Source organism: Mya arenaria, chromosome 17, assembly GCF_026914265.1.
Source record: "Mya arenaria isolate MELC-2E11 chromosome 17, ASM2691426v1".
Classification (NCBI taxonomy): domain Eukaryota; kingdom Metazoa; phylum Mollusca; class Bivalvia; order Myida; family Myidae; genus Mya; species Mya arenaria.
Window position 1 is genome coordinate 37327580 of NC_069138.1, and position 19044 is coordinate 37346623.

The following is a 19044-nucleotide window of genomic DNA, read 5'->3' on the forward strand; positions in this document are numbered from 1 at the left end:
ACTTAAAAATAAAAATATTTATGGATTTTCGCAAAAATGGCACGCTCCAAGACAAAAATTAAAAAAAAGTTGTCTAAACATTCAACCTGTGAGAGTGTAGCTTTAAAATTGACAATATTATTACATGTTCATAATATACAACGATCACACACTATATCATTACTAAACAGGGGTGTGCCTGAATAATTTGTAATTGTTCATTGTAGGATATTTTTAAAGATACAGCAATGAAGGAGCCATTTTCCTGCTTTCTGACCATCGACAGTCGGTATATTTACCATAACTCGAACTACCAATAGAATAGTAGTTTTTGTCAAAACGTTCTGAAGCATACCTAGATACTTAATAAACTGAACTTTCATTTGCCAGTTGAGTGCAAATGGGAGAAATGACCCCTCCAGTAGGGTATTTTCCAATAAAACAGCACTGAAAGAACCATTTTTAACGTTCTGATCGCCGACATTCAGCGAAAAGTCCATGAATTTTAACCAGTTCTTTTACTTCCAATGTAAAGTTTGTTCTCGCCCAAACGTTCTGGAATATTCATAGATTCGCATTTGTTAACATACTGCACTCCCATTTGACAAATATACAATAGATCAATTTCAGTACCCTTTTTATCAATTAAACCTTAATGCATGGTGTGCCAGTTTACAATACATTTAATGCGGTGTCATCTCAAATAATGCGTACCACAAGAGTATCAAAATTTATGGTTATAAAGAGAGCCGATTTAATGCAAATTTTGCAATAAAACCAAACACATTATATTTTATTCAGCGTTATAGCAACTTTTGCAAGTCTCCAGACTGTTTTTTTAACAGAATATAGAATAACTCGGATCTAGGATTTTATATATTTGCACATCATAAAATAGTGTAACGCATTATATGATAGTGTTACAAATAAGAAACGAAATACACTTCATCTCAATATATCCATATTTATATCAACAAATATATAGCTCAAGGTGTTTTGTTCCACAACTAAAGTGTTTCTCTTACGTGCAATTATCTTCATTTAATCGCAGAAATATGGGATCCGACACTAGTTGTCATTTAATACAAGATTTTATTTAACGAGTTCATGAAAATTGTTAGTAAGCAAGATTCTGGCGAGCTTACTAACAACTTCCATGGACGAGGTAAATAAAAAGATTGTATAAAATTACAACGAGTGTCAGATCTTAAGATCTGCCGGCTTAAAACGGTGTTTTCATTACCAATATAGTTCCACTTTCTGAACCAACTGTTTGACAGCCAAAGAACTCAGAGTGGAATGTCGTCGAGGCGCTATATAAATAGTTTCAAATGAAAATGACATAAATCCACCAAGAACGTTTCCAGCGAACATGATGTTCTTGCAGTCATTGAATGTGTCCTGAGAAGCCTGTGCTCCGGAATTCGTATTCGTGTTTTTGCTCAAGGACATCTGATAAAACTGGCAAGCAAATGGCATTGATTGCATATTGCCTGTGTTTGGTGGAACATTGTTATCAGAAATTTTCTGAACGAACAAGAAGCTTTCTGGCATTATGACTCGTTAGCCATTTGTCATCTTGAAGTTCTACAGCTTCATTATTGAGATAAGTATCTGTTGGCGTTTAAACCATTTGTATACAAACAATGCGGAGGGATATCTAGGTCGCGTGTGATCAGTCTAGCAAATATAATTGTCTGATATTTTATCTTACATATGTGTAAGATAAAAATATTCGTAATGGGTATATTACACGGAAAACAGGGGTAAGCATGTGATAAACATGTTTCTGACATATAATAAGTTTTCGTAGTTTTACATTTTATACATCATCGTACGAAAACAGTCGTCATTTTAATTTATATTTTCGATTGTCTCATGTGACAATTCTAAAAAAATGTATTAAGGTGCTACGTATGTAATGCTACTGAATTTTTAGGTCCCAGTGCTGAATGTGACTTTCAAAATTATGTTAAACGTGTTAAGATAAGAAAATATAGCAGGGCATTTAAAATCAGTTAACACTGTCTGATTTTCACGAAAGCGTCATGAAAATGCAAATATATATTTTGTTTATATCAACAATTTATGTTATATCTTTCATAAATATATTCATTTAATGCTTGGTAACATGAAAAATAATGGATTATTATATAGAGGATATTTGTTTATTTCAGTGTAAGATCGTATTTTATTTCACGAGTGTCATAGAAAAACATATTTTCACGAGTGGCGAAGCCACGAGTGAAAATGTAGTTTTTTATGATCACCAATAGTCGGCGCCCGTTTTCAAGTATCCGATTATAATCGATCACAGCGCTTTCACTAATCTTAAGTGCTTCACACAATGCTTTGCTACAAAAAGTTAATTAGACAGATGTAAAAGCTTACAGGATTAACATTTATAAAGATTATAGAAGAATATCAATATGAAATAATTATTCAAAGACTTTCAACTTCAGGTGTTGTAGTAATGTAATGACTGTAGTTTTTGTATGAATAATCTAACACACATAAATTAAGAAATATGGACTGAATGACAAAAACACACATTGAAATGTAGATTTAAAATATTCAAGTGACATAATTTATGATCGCACTCGATTTGGATTTAAAATGCTACAATAGGGTTGGACTATCAATATCATTGAAGATTAAACTCAACAATAAATGCCATTTACATATCTAAGGATTATTATTTTGTTTATTTTCATAAATCGTGACAGAAAAGATTAACACTTCAACTGAACGCGATTAAAACGATGAAAATGATACCGTTCAACTTACACTGCGGTTTGTATAAGGTGCCTAATTTCCACAAGAAGACGGGACCAATTGTCGGTTTAAGGAATGTCAGTCATGATATTAGATTTCAGCTATATCCTCAATCAATGCAATGATACATGTTAAAATGTGTTTCATTGTATTTTCATGAAAATATGCTGTTTATACTAAATATCACTTTTGGGGGGTATTAGAACTGATATACAAATTTGTTAACTGATAATATAAGACTCGGACTTTGTGCTCTTATCATGTGAAAGAGAAACACAGTAGAAATAATTCATATCCTGAATAATTTATTTACTTGTCTGAAGTAAAAGGGGCGTTATTTGGCTTTGGCGAATGAGTTTGAAAAACCATAAATCTCCAATAATTGTTCAGAAGCACATCACTGGAAGTGCAATAGCAGTTTGACAAGGACTGACATGAACAATACCATGGATAATGAGACAGAGAGATTGGACGAACTGAATGACAGATATGCAAGAGCATTACTTCCGCTTACAATAACATTCGGCTTCTTTGCCGTTTTCGGATTTTTCGGTAATCTTATAATTCTTCTCGTGTTTTCTTTGAGTCGGGATTACAAGCGGAATAATTTTAAAGTGTTCGTCCTGACCCTTGCAGTGATAGATATGGTGATATGTGTAACTTTGATACCCGCTGAGATGGTGAAACAGAGGAAATACTTCGAGTTTGGGGACGTGGTAACCTGCAAAGTGAAGTGCTTTTTCAACGTGTTTGGGGCATCTTCCTCGTGTCTCGCCTTTTTGGTCATCTCAATAGATAGGGTTAGAAAAGTGGTGCAGCCGTTTAAAAAGCAAATGTCTCCAGCCATTGCAGTAAGAATTCTGATAGTGGTTGCTTGTGTATTCCCTATACTTTTAGCTGTACCCGGAACTATTATGTGTGGAATAAAAACAACAAATATGACAAATATACATGGAGGAAACACCACCATACATCTATGTGAAACAGAAGAAAAGTACGAGAAATCCATATGGAGAACAGTCTACAAATTCACATTCATCATTTTACTGGTCGGAATTTCAGTGACGTATATAGTGTTGTATACATTTGTGATGAGAGAAGCTGCGAAACAAATGAAAGCGATCTCAATGCAACGCAAACATTCATCGCTTGAAACGGTGTTTACCACTGGAATTTACTATCAAAACACTATAGTCAATGAAACACCGGTGAGTAACATAGTCAAAAGTGACAATACAGGAAGTTACATGTCAGTAGGCACTATAATAAACAACGGTTCATTATCAAAAGGCTCGCTGGAGAATGGGGATTTGAAGCAAAGGGAGAGCATCGAACAGATCCGCAGAAAAAATGTTAGACCACAGAAAACAAAACATTTTCCCACAAAGACCATTATTTGGTTTATTTTAACTATTGTGTTTATTGTTACGTATTTTACGCTTAATATACTGACTTTGAACGTTGGGAAGATTGTCAATATGTCACCAAGTGAATTTACGTTGTTTTCGTTTTTCTTTCGTATATATTTCTTAAATCATGTTATTAATCCAATTGTGTATGCAATGTTTGTCAAACGATTCAGAAGTTCTTGTAGAAATGTGTTTCCTATGCTGTTATCAAAACTGAGGTAATATATTCTTACATAGCGTACATCAAATAAATATTATATTCAAATGAAAGCACTGACGGCGATTGTAATGTCCTGTGTTCGTTTGGAAGAGAAATGCCTAACACGTTTATGTGCTGAGAAATATATTAATTTCTTATGATCAACAGTCAACAAAAGAGTTAAACGCAATCAGAATAGCATTTATTTTTTCTATGTCGGTGTAAGGCGATCTTGACTTGCAAAGTAATGCAAAACATTCACAAATTCAAATATCAACGCTGTTGAGAGGTACATGGCAAGGGTCAAACGATAATCAACTATATATACAAACTTATAAACACCACAAGCAGACCACACACGCGGGGTATTTAAAGACTGACTACCGGACTCAGTCTCTATAAGAATGGGAGTTTAAACTATATAAATTGTGAATACGGGTCGACATGCTGTGAATTTCAATAATACATTGAAAACTTCAGGCACAAGCCCAGTTGTCGAAAATTAAAAAAATAACACCCTGTTTAAAATCGCAAGAGAAGCACAATGCCTTGATGACATCTTCATGACGCCATTTAAATAAATGTTAGCAAAGTGAATGCCCGTTACTATTATTAAGCAACAAAGGAACAAAAATCAGTAAGAGCAGTGAAATTTTATCGAAACCACTTTAAATGAATCTCATTGTTGGAGCATTAAAACATCTCTCCTATCTGAGAGCTTTTTGTCAGAGGCGTTTTAACAGTATGGCGTATTTTTCTAGGAGGTAATAGTTTATATTACAGGAAAGTTAATTATAAATGGATTATTTGACCTATTCACCTGCACAGTAATTAAAAACGAAATTATAATTGATGTAGATACATCTGCGCAAAGATAAACAAATGGAACGTCAACATTCCTCATTAAACTATCCTGATTAAGAACCAATCGACATAAACCTTCTGCCATTCGGTAATTTGAATATGTGGATAAGGTTTCATCAAACATTATGTTTGATAAATGAGCCAGAAAAAGAATAAATAAAACACATTTGCTACTCATTCCTTTCTCTAAAAATGGTCTATAAAGAATGGTCAGTGTTACAGATAAACATGCAATCGCTTAAGCGTCATGGTGATATACTGAGATGTTTTAATAGAACACACATTGCGGAGATCAGTCGGTTATCGGCTCTTTAGTATTAGTGTTAGAAGGTGGTATTACACCGCATTATGACATACCTAGAAAAAACAACATATAGCATGCGATATAAAAATGTAGCCGTCTATATATTGTTAACACAGATTGATAGTTTAGGCATTATTTTCAGTACATCGATGAACTTGTTATACAAAGAGAGAAAAAGAAACAGAAGTTGGCCCTCTTAGAGAGCATTCAAACTCAATATTGAATGCATTTTTCTTTAAAATGTCCATACATTCATAAACTGCAAACTCCAAGGAATATTGTACGGGCAAAAAACATGTTTGTTTACATACATATCAGTCCAAGTATTTATGTATAAGTAAATGTAAATAATGATAATTATTCCAATCGTGGGCTTAACTTGCGAGTACTAGTAAACCATTATCAGTTACAAAATGTTTAAACTTTAGTTACAGGACTTGCCGATTTACCTCTTAGATCTATTTATGAAGAAAAAGGATGAGCTTTATGAATAAACTGTACAGAGAGTATCCGAGGAAGGTAAAAGTCAAACACGTAATCAATAAGATTGACAATCAATCAGTTAGAAAGGAAACCTCAAGTGCAAAAAGGTTAAACAATCATTCCAATTCTTACATTTTAAGAATTTATAGTATCATTTAACCTGCTCACCACGTTTTCAGCGTACTTGAACACAATTGAATCACGATTTCGAGATCTGGTGCTGTTAGTAACAGCTAATAAAGTCATGCGTTTTAATATAACGTTGTTTTAAAAGGAACGACTGGACTGGCATGCAATATTTGTCAGGGTCGAAACAATTGACTGGCTCATTTAAATAAAGTAAATAGACTAGAGCCAAATTCAATTGATATCTTCAAATAATTTTAATCTATGTACATTGGACACTTTTTCAATAAAAATTCAAAATTCTAATCTCATTTGACTTTTTAGTTGAATTATTTCAGCAATTCAGTAATAGAACCATTGTTGTCGACGGAGGATATTTCAAGTAACATTCCAGACAACGGTGTTTTTCTTTGGTGTTTTGCTGTTATACAACTCATATTCCTGTCGTTTTGTGACTACGGCTTAAGGGTGTAAACAGTGAATGAATTGGAAGTTAATATCTGACAGGGATCACTGTACCAAACAGGCACGAAACGCTTTTAATATATATTTACACAATGCAACTTTTCAGTCTGCATGTCCTTTTTGTGTGTCATCTAGCTTCGGCTCTGATCTCATGGGCGATTTTCTGGAAACACACTTTTATCCAACAAAAAAGCTAAATACCAATGAAATACGTTACCTTCTCATTCTAACGGTACGTTCAAGCTGCGACTCAATGTAAAAAAACAGAGCCGTCTGACGTCAATCGATTTTACACAAACCAGCTGGCTGATCGTAAATTGATTCAGTGGTAGACGTTTCATCAGTTATTGTAGTTTGATATTGAATAGATTAAAAAGAAGTCAACTTAAATGACTGCCTTTTCTCAGCTATTTGTATAAGAAACGGGAAAGTATTCACCAAGACGTAGAAATGAACTGTAACAGGTGCGGTTAACAGAAAAAAATAACCGTGAATCAGTTAATATTGAATTTGAAAACTTCGACAGTTGTCATCATAAGTAATGTTTTATATTTAAAATGAGTATTATAATGGCAAAAATAAAGAAAATATTATGACAGACAGATTCTTATCTGTGCTTTTCTAAAATATTGCTTGGCATTGGTACCAGTAAACTGATTAAAGGTTATAATTTTATTATTATTATTATTATTATTATTATTATTATTATTATTATTATTATTATTATTATTATTATTATTATTAAGTTATTTAAACATAAAACAATGTTTAAATAACTTAATAATAATTGCTGAAAAATTGCTGGAATACAATATAATTTGTATCAAGTATAATGTTAAGTATACAAGTATAGTGTTTGTATGACATAGTGCGTTCTAGTGCAATAATTTCTTATTGTTCCTCGGAAATTGATACAAAAAATAAACTTGAACAATGTTAGATGAGGCGCCCGCTAGGTGCATTCCCGTATAAATTCGCTAGTGTGCATGATGCCGATAGTAAATACGGAATGATGAGCAAACCTATCACTAATGTCACTAATATTAATTTGTGTCCGCTTTGAGCTTGATTGACGGTTAATGTTTTGAATGACGTATCTAACAATACAAATGGAGTGTTTTTATATTTAACATGCACGCTTGTCGCAAAACGTTTAATTGTTAAGAGCCGACGGTGTTAACAATAGCGCATAACATTGTGATATAAATAGAAGGATTGGAACAATAAAACCATGGAAACTACATGTCCTAGAAACAATGCAAATACTGTGATACGATACAAATGCACTTGAGCAAACCATGTTTGCATATCTATTAAAGAATACATGATCTTGGAAATGTCTAGAAAATGCCCGACGATGGAATGTTCGTTCCATGTTTAGATATTCTACTTCGAAGCAACAGATATGCTAGATAAACAAATCCCCTATTCGCAAATCGAAGGATGCTATCATTGTATTCATGCGTTTTCGGATGACCAGTTCAAAACCTCCTTGCATGTCTACTAATAAATCATGCATGGAAAAGAACTATTGTCAATTAACGTTTTTGTTACTTAATGTGTAGTACTTAATTTCGAATGATTGATTTCTGAGTTCTATGTACGCTTTAATTCATTTCACAATGATATGTTTTATTCGGAATTCGGTGTTCAAATGATGCAAAACTTATATAGCAATTAAAAATCGCCAGTCTCATATCATTTAATATTTCGGTGGCAAATTAAAAAAAAACACCCTTGAATTGCTGGATACATTGTTTTGTCCCTTTAACAGCCTTGTGTGGACAAATGTGATATTGGATACTCGTGAATACTCTCCATTAAACACAAGCTATCACTGACCGTTCCAATGCGTTTACCCAAACATTTATTGATGACGATGTTTTATAACAAATCCATGTTATCGTTCTCTTTGTCCTGTAACGTTGTGTCATGTTGATTATCTGTGAGGCATTGACATTTGATTTGGACTCATAAATATTTTTCATGTTCAATCTTACCATGTTTAGGTATCACATCAAGAATTAACAACCGTATAAACGGAAATTTGATTAAAGGGACAAATGATTTTCTTGATTTTTATCACAAACAGTCCAAACCAGTTTCAATGGAAATGAACCATGGACCCGTTTCAATACATAATTTTAAGTGTTATTTTAAAACTCTTTAGTCTGAGGAAATGCTTGAGGTAATGTATTCATTTTCTAAACCTTGTTAGCGACTTTAACATTAGTTAAAGATAGACTAAACAAACACACAGTTAAATAATGATGACGCTAAGAGGACTTTTAAAATGTCAATACATAGAAATGTGATTTTGGACTCACCAAAATTCGTCATCCTTACTAAGCTAAATGCAATGTATATATATATATATATATATATATATATATATATATATATATATATATATATATATATATATATATATATTATTTATTGTTATTATTATTTGAACAGGTCGGGCTATTTCGCTATTTAATTAAAGAAGTCCTTCACTTTGAACATTAGCTTATTATATATATAGAGATTGAGAGAATATTATGTGGGTATTGAAGTCCTATCCATGTATATCCATGGCATTCATATATTTACACAATATAATTGTTCATAGCCATTCTGCTAAGTAACTATAATAAACGGTCTGTTTGTCTTTGAATTTAAAGCTCGTGTCATCAAATAAGACCACATGAGCGTGTTTGCTTCAGAGCTTACCCTGCAGTTTCGCATGCATTATCAATATAATGTATTAACATGTAACTATTGCAAACATCCGTATTGAATTACCCATTTTGTCATACAAATCGTTATGCATTATCAATAGCTTGTATTAACATGTAATTATTGCAAACATCTGTATTGAATTACCCATTTTGTCATACAAATCTTTATTCTACAATTATAAATGAATGGACAATTTAAATTATGCTGTTTCATCTGCATTTTTGTTAAAGTCATTAAGCGACAATGTCATATTATCATCAATAATAAGTTAACATTTGAAACAGTGTTAACGTTCATTTTAACAGTGTAGTAATATGATGCATATAGAAATAAACACCGTCGGTAAACAGACGTTCTAGAACTTTATTTCAACTATAATGGAAACTTCAAGGACAAGCCCGTTAGCCAATGATCATGTTTTAACGGCCATGTTGCAAGGCACAATCGAATCTAAACAGGCCTAATACACGAACTACGTCTCCATGTCCATAACACAGATATTGAAACACTCAAATTAATAAATATTTTGGTAACCGCCTATGTCCGGTCAACTGAGTATTCATTTGGAGTTTAAACTGTGTCTTTTTTGGATCACAACCTTACCCATATCAATATGCAATGAGGGCAACTAAGCTTTAAGCCTTATCGATACTCAGAATAAATACAAAGTTCCACTTTGATCTAGCTATTTATGAATATTAATATCTTTATTGAGATGATGTGTGTGTGACGCTGTCGTGTATTGCGTATCTCGTTTCTATAATGGTTCAAATGGTTTTATTGTTTCAATTAAAACTATAATATTATAGGCAGAATAATCTTGTATTCTGTTTTAATAATCTCTCGAGACATGCATTAGTTGTAATAACACTGCATTAAATGTGATATTAATTGATTTATAGAAAAACATGCATTAACGTTTAATTTTTATATCAGTCCGGGTAACAACTATATATATACTTTATTCCGTTGACAAACTCTCTAGAGTCTTGTTAAACTGGAAATAATACTGCATTAGATGTATTGCGAACTGCTTCCTTGCACAATATGCATTAAGGTTTAATTGATAAAAAAAACGATCATGTTTCTTGGATAAGGCCACTACTTTTATATAAATTGGTTTACAAAACCGGCGGGTCTAATTTTCCGAAAAGTACAAAAAAAATAAAAAAAATGAATTTCACTTTTTTTTTAAGATTATTTTCCCGACCGTATTGATTTTGGTGCGAAACGAAAGAAAAACGAACAGATAAGAGTACGAATGCAGTAGATCTCGACTGGTTTGTTGTTCTGTAGCCGTATTCGCCGATTTATAGTGATAACATGTGAGCCAGTCAACTGTTATGGCAGCGCCGTTAGCAATGGCGAAATTGACGATAGCAGTCATTCTTTGTATGAAATAATTAAGTTAAATATGCAGGAGTTGTTAAAATAACAATAGCAAAATACATTGGCAAATTTAACAGCCGACACAAACAATAACTGTCACGTGATTTTTGTTTTTCCCCGCAAATTTAGGTCATGAAAATATTGTTGTTTATAGATGAAAAATAAGTGGCAGCGGCTGCCATCGAATAAGTAGACACAAATATCTGTAAATTATGTGTGAGAAAAATATTTTATAACAATTTATGGTTAAATATCAAATAACAGTGCACTTAGTGTGAGTGGTGAAATCGAAAGTAAAATTTTTAAGTTGACACCGGTGATCTAGTTTCACAAGTTTGGTCGGTTCTCTTTATGGATTTTAAATCACAAACTGGTTTGGAAATACTTGTCATTGAGTCAATGTAAAGTTTGTGTTTATTCTAGATTACATGTTTATTCATGTTTGGGTTAATAGTAGAGTAAAAACAATGAAAGAGTTGAACACATGTGTCAATGCCATTTACTAATGCCAGGAGTTGTGTGCAAAACATTAAGATAAAACAACACGAAAAACTATTTTGAATAAGTCCATTTTAATTTGTTATGAACTTGATATTTCACTATAAATGAGATTTGTTGTTGTAACCAAGGAATTCTCTTTAAAATGAAAAATAAACAATCATGAAGTATTAGATGCCCTGTGAACGCATGATACACAAAATGGCGGAGTTGGGAGAAGATGAAAATATCCGATAAATAATTATGGATTTCACTGTTGCTATCATTGGTACATTAAGTTAAATCACATGCTAGATTTATTATTTTGCTATGTGATTTTTATGTACTGATGTGGTAATTTGCTGCAAGATTTGAATTTGAAATGGATTTGCTGAAAATCGCATGGTAAATATCCCGGTCCGAAAATATTCGGACTTAGCATGGATTGGGTTACACACAACTAGAACCCCGCATGGTAAAGGTTATTAAAACTCAAATCTAGGTCTAGTTTGGTTTTTAGTTTTTCAGGAATTGTTTGCACAATATTAAAGCACAATGTCTTCATACAATATTACTTCCTTATTTACAAAATTGGAAATTATTTCACTTTATTGACATTTTCCAATATTGAAATAACTGAAACAATGCTTAGAAAATGTAATGTGTTGTCTTAATACAGTGCAATTCTTGTGTATTTTTAAGCGTAAAATTTGCCTTCCCTTTTGTTCCAATTTAATATTGGTCAGTTTTTAAGTGTTCTGCATTCACTTTTGCTTTAGCATACCCTTAAAGCTAAACAAATGTCCTGCTGAGTAATATTCAATGTATCTTTGATAAAAAGTGTAGTTTATACAATCATGTAAACATGTTTTATAGTCAATTTCATTGATGTTTTATATGCACAGTATGTAAGATTTAAACTGTGTGTTTAATTAGAACCTTGAAACTTTGAGTGTATTAAAACATGCATTAATAGCAGTTTAAAAATTTAAAATGTCAAGTAAATGATATAAATTTTCAATGTATTTATGTTGTTCTCTGATTTTCACCCTTTAAGAGTATGTTTTGTGACTTTTTACTTTTTTTTCTTTTTTTTTTTCGACCACCCGGTGGACATTTTTTCCAAAAGTTCTTGTAAACCAAAAAATAAAAAAGGAGTGGCCTAAGATTTCATATTTCCTAAATGGAAGTGCAGTACGTCAGAACGGGTGTAATGGGCACCTAATCTAATTACAGTGTTGACGTATGATCGCTAAGTCTATCTGATTTGTTTTTCAACTCAAGAATTTAATAATACCGCACTAATTTGTTTTCTGCAAAATGTAATGATATCATAACAAAAGGCATGTACTTTTATTTCCAATTTCATATTTGTCGGATACAAATACAAACGAAAACAGGAATTGCGTATAAAAAATACCTCATCTAATTACAGTTTTGACTTATGATCGCTTTATCTTTCTGCATTTTTTTCGCTTTTAATAAAATCGCACTGTAATGATAGCAATAACAACTATGATAGCACGTGCTTTTGTTTCCACTTGCGTATTTGTCGCATACCAATACAAAAAAAAACAAGAATTGCTTTTAAGTGGCACTCGTATTCAATACATACACATGTATAGCGAACATAACTTTTGAGTGATAAACCTTTAACTACTTACTAAATAATGCATTTATGGAAAATATTAATGACTGATAACAAGATTCTAACAGTGTATTAAATAGTTGAAAATGCAAAATTATTAAATGACTTGTTATTGCTTAAAGATTTCCTGTGATCTATTATTGTCTCACAAGGTAGAGAAACCGTGTTTTCTGCACATTTCTTTCAAATTAAAAACATTTATTCATCCTTTTTGGCATTTTAATACGACTGTATTAATTGTGGTAAATCTTATATGGGAGTCAGAGTGCCTCTTAAAAAAACAGTTTTAAAAACTGTTTCAGCGTTTCTCCAGCGTTGCAAACATGTCAGGAAAACTGTTCAGTGTTGTTTCAGAGGACACTGCGACATTCCAACTAACTAGCGTATACGATTCAATATCGTAAGATCACGAATATTGACTTCGATCTAAGAGAAAAAAAGTAATTTTACAATATTTGAAACGTTGAAAAAAAAAGGAAAGCAAGTGGCTACGGCAAAATTAATTGTGAACACTTAATATACGGCGGACAAAAACCATCCTGTTTTTATTACGACCGTTTAACAACATTTCAAAATTTGCACATTTCAATATTGACGTAACAGGAGGCATAATAACGACTTTATACAAATATCTTATACGGTTGCGAGGTTTGGAACAATATCGCAGTTACACAAATAAACTCCCTTAATTGTGTCCATAAACAATGTATTAAGTCGATTTAAAGATTTTCAAGCGCATTTTGAGCACGCCCTAGGCTCTATCCGTAGTTTATCTATTAACTACATAATAGACAAAATAAAACTGTATTTCTTCGGACAGCTTAGTAAACTGGACCCCGCAAAAATCATTTAAACGAGTATGTATATACATACTTCTTCAATTCAGTTCCTTCGGAATCAAAGTAAAATAACAATCTACGTGCGTAATGAAATATCACCAATAATTATATGGTGGTTTAGACTTTATGGTACTAAATGCACACTATGTTCTGATTAAATGTATTTCATTTCATACGATATTTTGTTCGTGTATCGTTCGAACGCTACTACTAGGCAGTGCTTTGGGCAAAACTTCAGTTTATTACTCACAGCAAAACATTAGGACGAATTTTGCCAAAATTGAATACGCTTTTTCATCAATTATTAGAAATGATGTCAGATGTTCGCTCATTTACGCTCAGCAACCATGGTTGAGTAAATATTTTCAAAACTACGACACTTTTTTCTCAGCAGGCCTCTTGCTCAATTGTTACCGTATATGTCATTAAACATGTACAATGTGTGTGGGAATATCCTCATTTAAATAAATTGTTAACATTCCTGTTAAATGTGTTTGCTGCCGTCAAACATATAGTAAAATTTCTTAAAGATAAATACATATATGTGAAATTTCATTCAAGATAGATTAACCGACTTAAGGCTATATCACCTATTTTGGACGCAATTGGAATTAGCGAGACAGGCAGAATTGATACGCAAACGTGTTTATGCGTTTATATTCAGACGATAATTAATTAGTTCATCAAACTACTGTGTGTATACCCTTTTTTGTAATATCATATATTGTCCTTCGTCATTCTTTACTCGAACATAAATTACAGCGTTTTGGAAGCAAAGAATGCGGAATGTGTATATTGTTAAATGTATCTGTAAAGGAACGCGTCATTTATTTCGAATTTGTCTTTTTTTCAGACTTGCTTAATTGATGAAATCTAGACTAATGAATCAAATAACAATCATTCAGCTGGTCAGTGCCAGATAATTTGAAAACAAGCTGTTCCGGTATCTGTTTATCTATTTTAACAACGTTTTAAGCAATATGCAAGGTGAGTGGGTCAGGGATTAAATTGATAAATAGTTGATGATATAAATGCTTGCCCACGGAAAAAAATGCTAATGAGGCCTGATTTAATCAAAGTGCCACACAGACGAAACATGTAGACGGGACATGTCAGGAAAACTATTCAGTGCTGTTTCAGAGGACACTGAGACCTTCTAAATAACTAGCATTTACGATTTAATATCGTAAGATCACGAATAATGACTTCGATCTATGAGAAAAAAAAGTAGTTTTACAATACTTGAAACGTTGAAAAAAGGAAAACAATCCTGTTTTTATTACGAGTGTTTAACACCATTTTAAAAATTGTATATTTCACGATTGACGTAGCAAAGTCATAATCACGACTAAATACACATATTTTATACGGTTGCGATCAATTGTCAGCATTTCTTATCATTGGTTGGCAGATATAAACGAATTTTTTTGCTCTTTCCAATGCAAAAATAAAAAAAGTTGTAAAAATGGTATGTGTTAGAGTGTAGCTTGAAGTTTTTCCTATTTGGTATAGTAGTTTGTGTGCGTGCATGGGATTTACTAAGCGTATATATCTGTATTCAGTAAACATTTGATTAATAGAGTTACTGTATATAAATCAGCTCTATAAGACTATAAAATTGAACATAACACTAAAGGAATCGGTCGTATGCCATGCTCACTCATTGTATTTAATGTATGGTCAATTTTTATATATCGGAACTCATTGCTTCGAACTTTCGATTTCCAATCATGGCCTCTTAATTACTATTAGCTGTTCTCGAACCCATTTATTAAAACCCAATGTGGCTAATTGATCGAATTATCTTTTTTTCTTGAAAAACAAATACAATATGTATATACATCTCAATCGATAACGCTAGTCCTACAAAAGTCTCAACCTTACTTCACGACAATTTTTCATACGCGATACTAATAATATATATATATATATATATATATATATATATATATATATATAACTAGTATTGAATGGGGAAGTTAATGAGTTGCGTTTTTCTAAAATAGTGAGCAAAGAAAAATATATGTCCCTTAAGGTTGTTGTTTCTTTCATTTCCCCGTACAATTCTTATCAACGGGCGTATAATACGTTTGATATTTTTATTCAGTTTATCTTTTTTGGAATGAGATACTGGAAAAAAATAATTATATACCCATCATAAATTTACATGGTCTACATATCGCAAAATACGGTAGTCCGTGTTCCACTCTGCGTACCTACGCATACGTATACGTCACATCACAAACGTGTGATTGCGCGATGTAAAAATGAAGTCGTAAAACAAAATAGTGCGTCATTAAAATCACATTTATTATGAAAATATGGCGTATTTTAAGTGATTTTGACCGTTATGTTTATATTGTAATAAAAACAACAAACAATATAAACAGAAATTTAAATGAGGATATTTTCACACACATTGTACATGTATAATTGCATATGCGGTAAAAATTGTGCCAGTGGCCTGCTGAGAAAAAGTATCATCGTAGGGTTTTGAAATTATTTACTCGATTATGGTTGCTGAGCGTAAATTATCGGAAATGGTGACATTATTTCTAATAACTGTTTTGAATGGTGAGTGCGTTCGGCAAAATTCATCATATTGTTTTGTTTTGAGTAATAAACTTGAGTTACGCCAAGGGCACAGCCAAAGAGTATCGTTCAAACGACACAATTACAAAATATGTTCTGAAATGAAATACGTTTGATCAGAACATACTGTAGTGTGAATTTAGTAACAATGTTTGATTTGCGCACAATATATTGTACTAAACCTCTATATAATTCATTGTCTTATTTCATTATTTATAGATAGAAAACCACGCAAATTGTCTTCAACCACATGCATTGGTTGATAATCTGCGTAAGCTTAGCCGTAAATAGATTTCTTAACGATAGTTTTCCACTTACACATTTCTGAAAAATATGCCATTTTCTAGATATTAGTTAACATATACCAGAATACTGTATTTGCATAATATTTGATAACAAGCGGGGATAATTCTGTTATTTGACTTGGATTCTAAAGGGATTGAAAGGGTCCGTATATACAAAACTGTTTTCGTGGAATCCAGTTTCGTTACAATATATATGCAAAAAAATAAGTTATCCGAAGAAAAACAGTTTAATTTTGTCTATCATGTAGTTAAAATATAAACTACCGATATAGCCTAGTGCTACACATGCTCCAAATGCACTTGAAATTCCTTGAATGGACTTATTACATTCTTTATGGACACGATTAAGTGAGTTTATTTGTGTAACTAAGATATTGTTCCAAACCTTGCAAACGTATAAAGCATTTGTATAAAGTCATGATTATACCTCTTGTTACGTCAATACGAAAATGTGCAAATTTTGTAATTATGTAAAACACTCGTAATATTAACAGGATTTTTGTCCGCCGTATATTAAATGTTGACAATTAATTTTGTAGCCACCTGCTTTACCTTTTTACAAGTTTTAAAACATTGTAAAAATACTTTTTCTGTTAGATTAAAGTCAATATTCGTGATTTCACGATATTTAATCGTACGCTCTCTTGTAAGACGGTCGCAGTGTCCTCAGGAGCCGCTCTGAATAGTTTTCCTGACATGTTTGCAATTCTGGAGAAACGCTGAAATAGTTGTTAAAGAAATGTCATATTTTTATACGCAATCATTGTTTGTTTTGGTATCCGACAAATACGTAGGTGGAAACAAAAGGAAATGCTATCATAGTTGTTAATGCTATCATTACAGTGCGATTTTATTAAATTCTGAAAGCGAAAAAAATGGCAGAAAGATTAAGCGATCATACGTCAACACTGTAATTAGAGAAGGGATTTTTATACGCAATTCTTGTTTTTGTTTGTATTTGTATCCGACAAATACGTAAATGGAAATAAAAGTACATGTTTTTTGTTAATGCTATCATTACATTTTGCAGAAGACAAATAAGTGCGCTTTTATACTATAATTAAGGTAAAATATATTACAGAACGATTAAGCGATCATTCGTCAACACTGTAATTAGATCAGGTACCCATTACACCAGTTCTGACATATTGCACTTCCATTTAAGAATTATGAAATGTAATCCAAGAACGTGATCGTTTTTTATCAATTAAACTTTAATGCATCGTGTGCAATATCAGTTCACATTACATGTAATGCAGTATTATTTTAAGTTTAACAAGACTCCAGAGATTTTGTCATCGGAATAAAGTACAAATGTATATAGCTATTACCAGGACTGATGTAAAAATTAGACGTTAATGCATGTTTTTCTATAAATCAATTCATATTACATTTAATGCAGTGTTATTACAACTAATGCAAGTCTCGAGATATTTATTAAAACATAATGCAGTATTATTCTGCCTAAAGTATCATATTTTTAATTGAAACATTAAAACCATTTGAACCATCATAAAGACGAGTTTCGCATTACAGGACAGCGTCACACACACACTTCATCTCAATAACGATATTAATATTCATCAATATCTAGTTCCAAAGGGAGCTTTGTATTTGTTATTGGTTCCGATAAGTCTTAAAGCTTAGTTGGCCTTATTGTATATTGATAAGGGTAAGGTTGTGACCTCAAAAACAGTTTAAACTCCAACACTCGCGCATGGACAATTATATTGTGTAAATATGTGAATGTCATGCGTATATACATGGATAAGACTTCAAAACCCACATAATATTATTTCTCTATATTATAATATAAGCTTATGTTAAAAGTGAAGGAATTTTTTAATAAAATGGCGAAATAGCCCGACCTGTTTAACATTTACAAATGACATAGCAAGTGGAGCACGTAAGGCTTGTTTAAATTTTACGAAAGATTTTACAGGTAACAATGGACATTATAAGAGACAACCTAATGCTTAAAGGTGCAAGTCGACATCATATACGGAGAAGGTGTTCATATACCTATATTTCTACATACAGTGCCAACATAGTGCAACACAGAAATCTGAGAAAAGTGAACTTTTTACACATTATACATTTACACATTTCAAAAACAAAAATATCGATCTTCAATACATACAAATCAAGGGACAAATACCAATACATAAAATAGAATGTAAAGGCAACATATTGTAACAAAAAAATAAAAAAAATAAAAACGAAAACAAAAAATAATGAAAAAAAAGAAGGTTGTTTATCTTTGTAAACTTTTTCTAAATTTAAAAGCCTTATCTACGTATGTGCATATCTCTCTGAGTTTAGAAATATTAGTACTTTCGAAGAGTTGCTTCAGTTTATACATACTTGGATTGGCCAATACTATTTTGCAATGTATCTTTTATTGAGTTCAGTATATGAATTACATTCTATCACAAAGTACTAGATGCTCTTTAATACCATTGAGAA

At 32.0% G+C, this 19044-nt stretch overlaps 1 protein-coding gene across 1 annotated transcript; it reads left to right on the plus strand.

Annotated features, from left to right (window-relative positions):
* Window positions 1-2936: 2936 nt before the first annotated feature.
* On the plus strand, window positions 2937-4385 carry LOC128222777 (cholecystokinin receptor type A-like). Its single transcript, XM_052931891.1, has one exon. The coding sequence runs from the start codon at window positions 3189-3191 to the stop codon at window positions 4383-4385; it is 1197 nt and encodes a 398-aa protein (XP_052787851.1). The 5' UTR covers window positions 2937-3188.
* The last annotated feature ends 14659 nt before the right edge of the window (window positions 4386-19044 follow it).

What these genes read in the sequence shown, in the direction of transcription:
- LOC128222777 (XM_052931891.1), top strand. Translation starts at nt 3,189, where the DNA reads ATGAACAATACCATGGATAATGAGACAGAGAGATTGGACGAACTGAAT.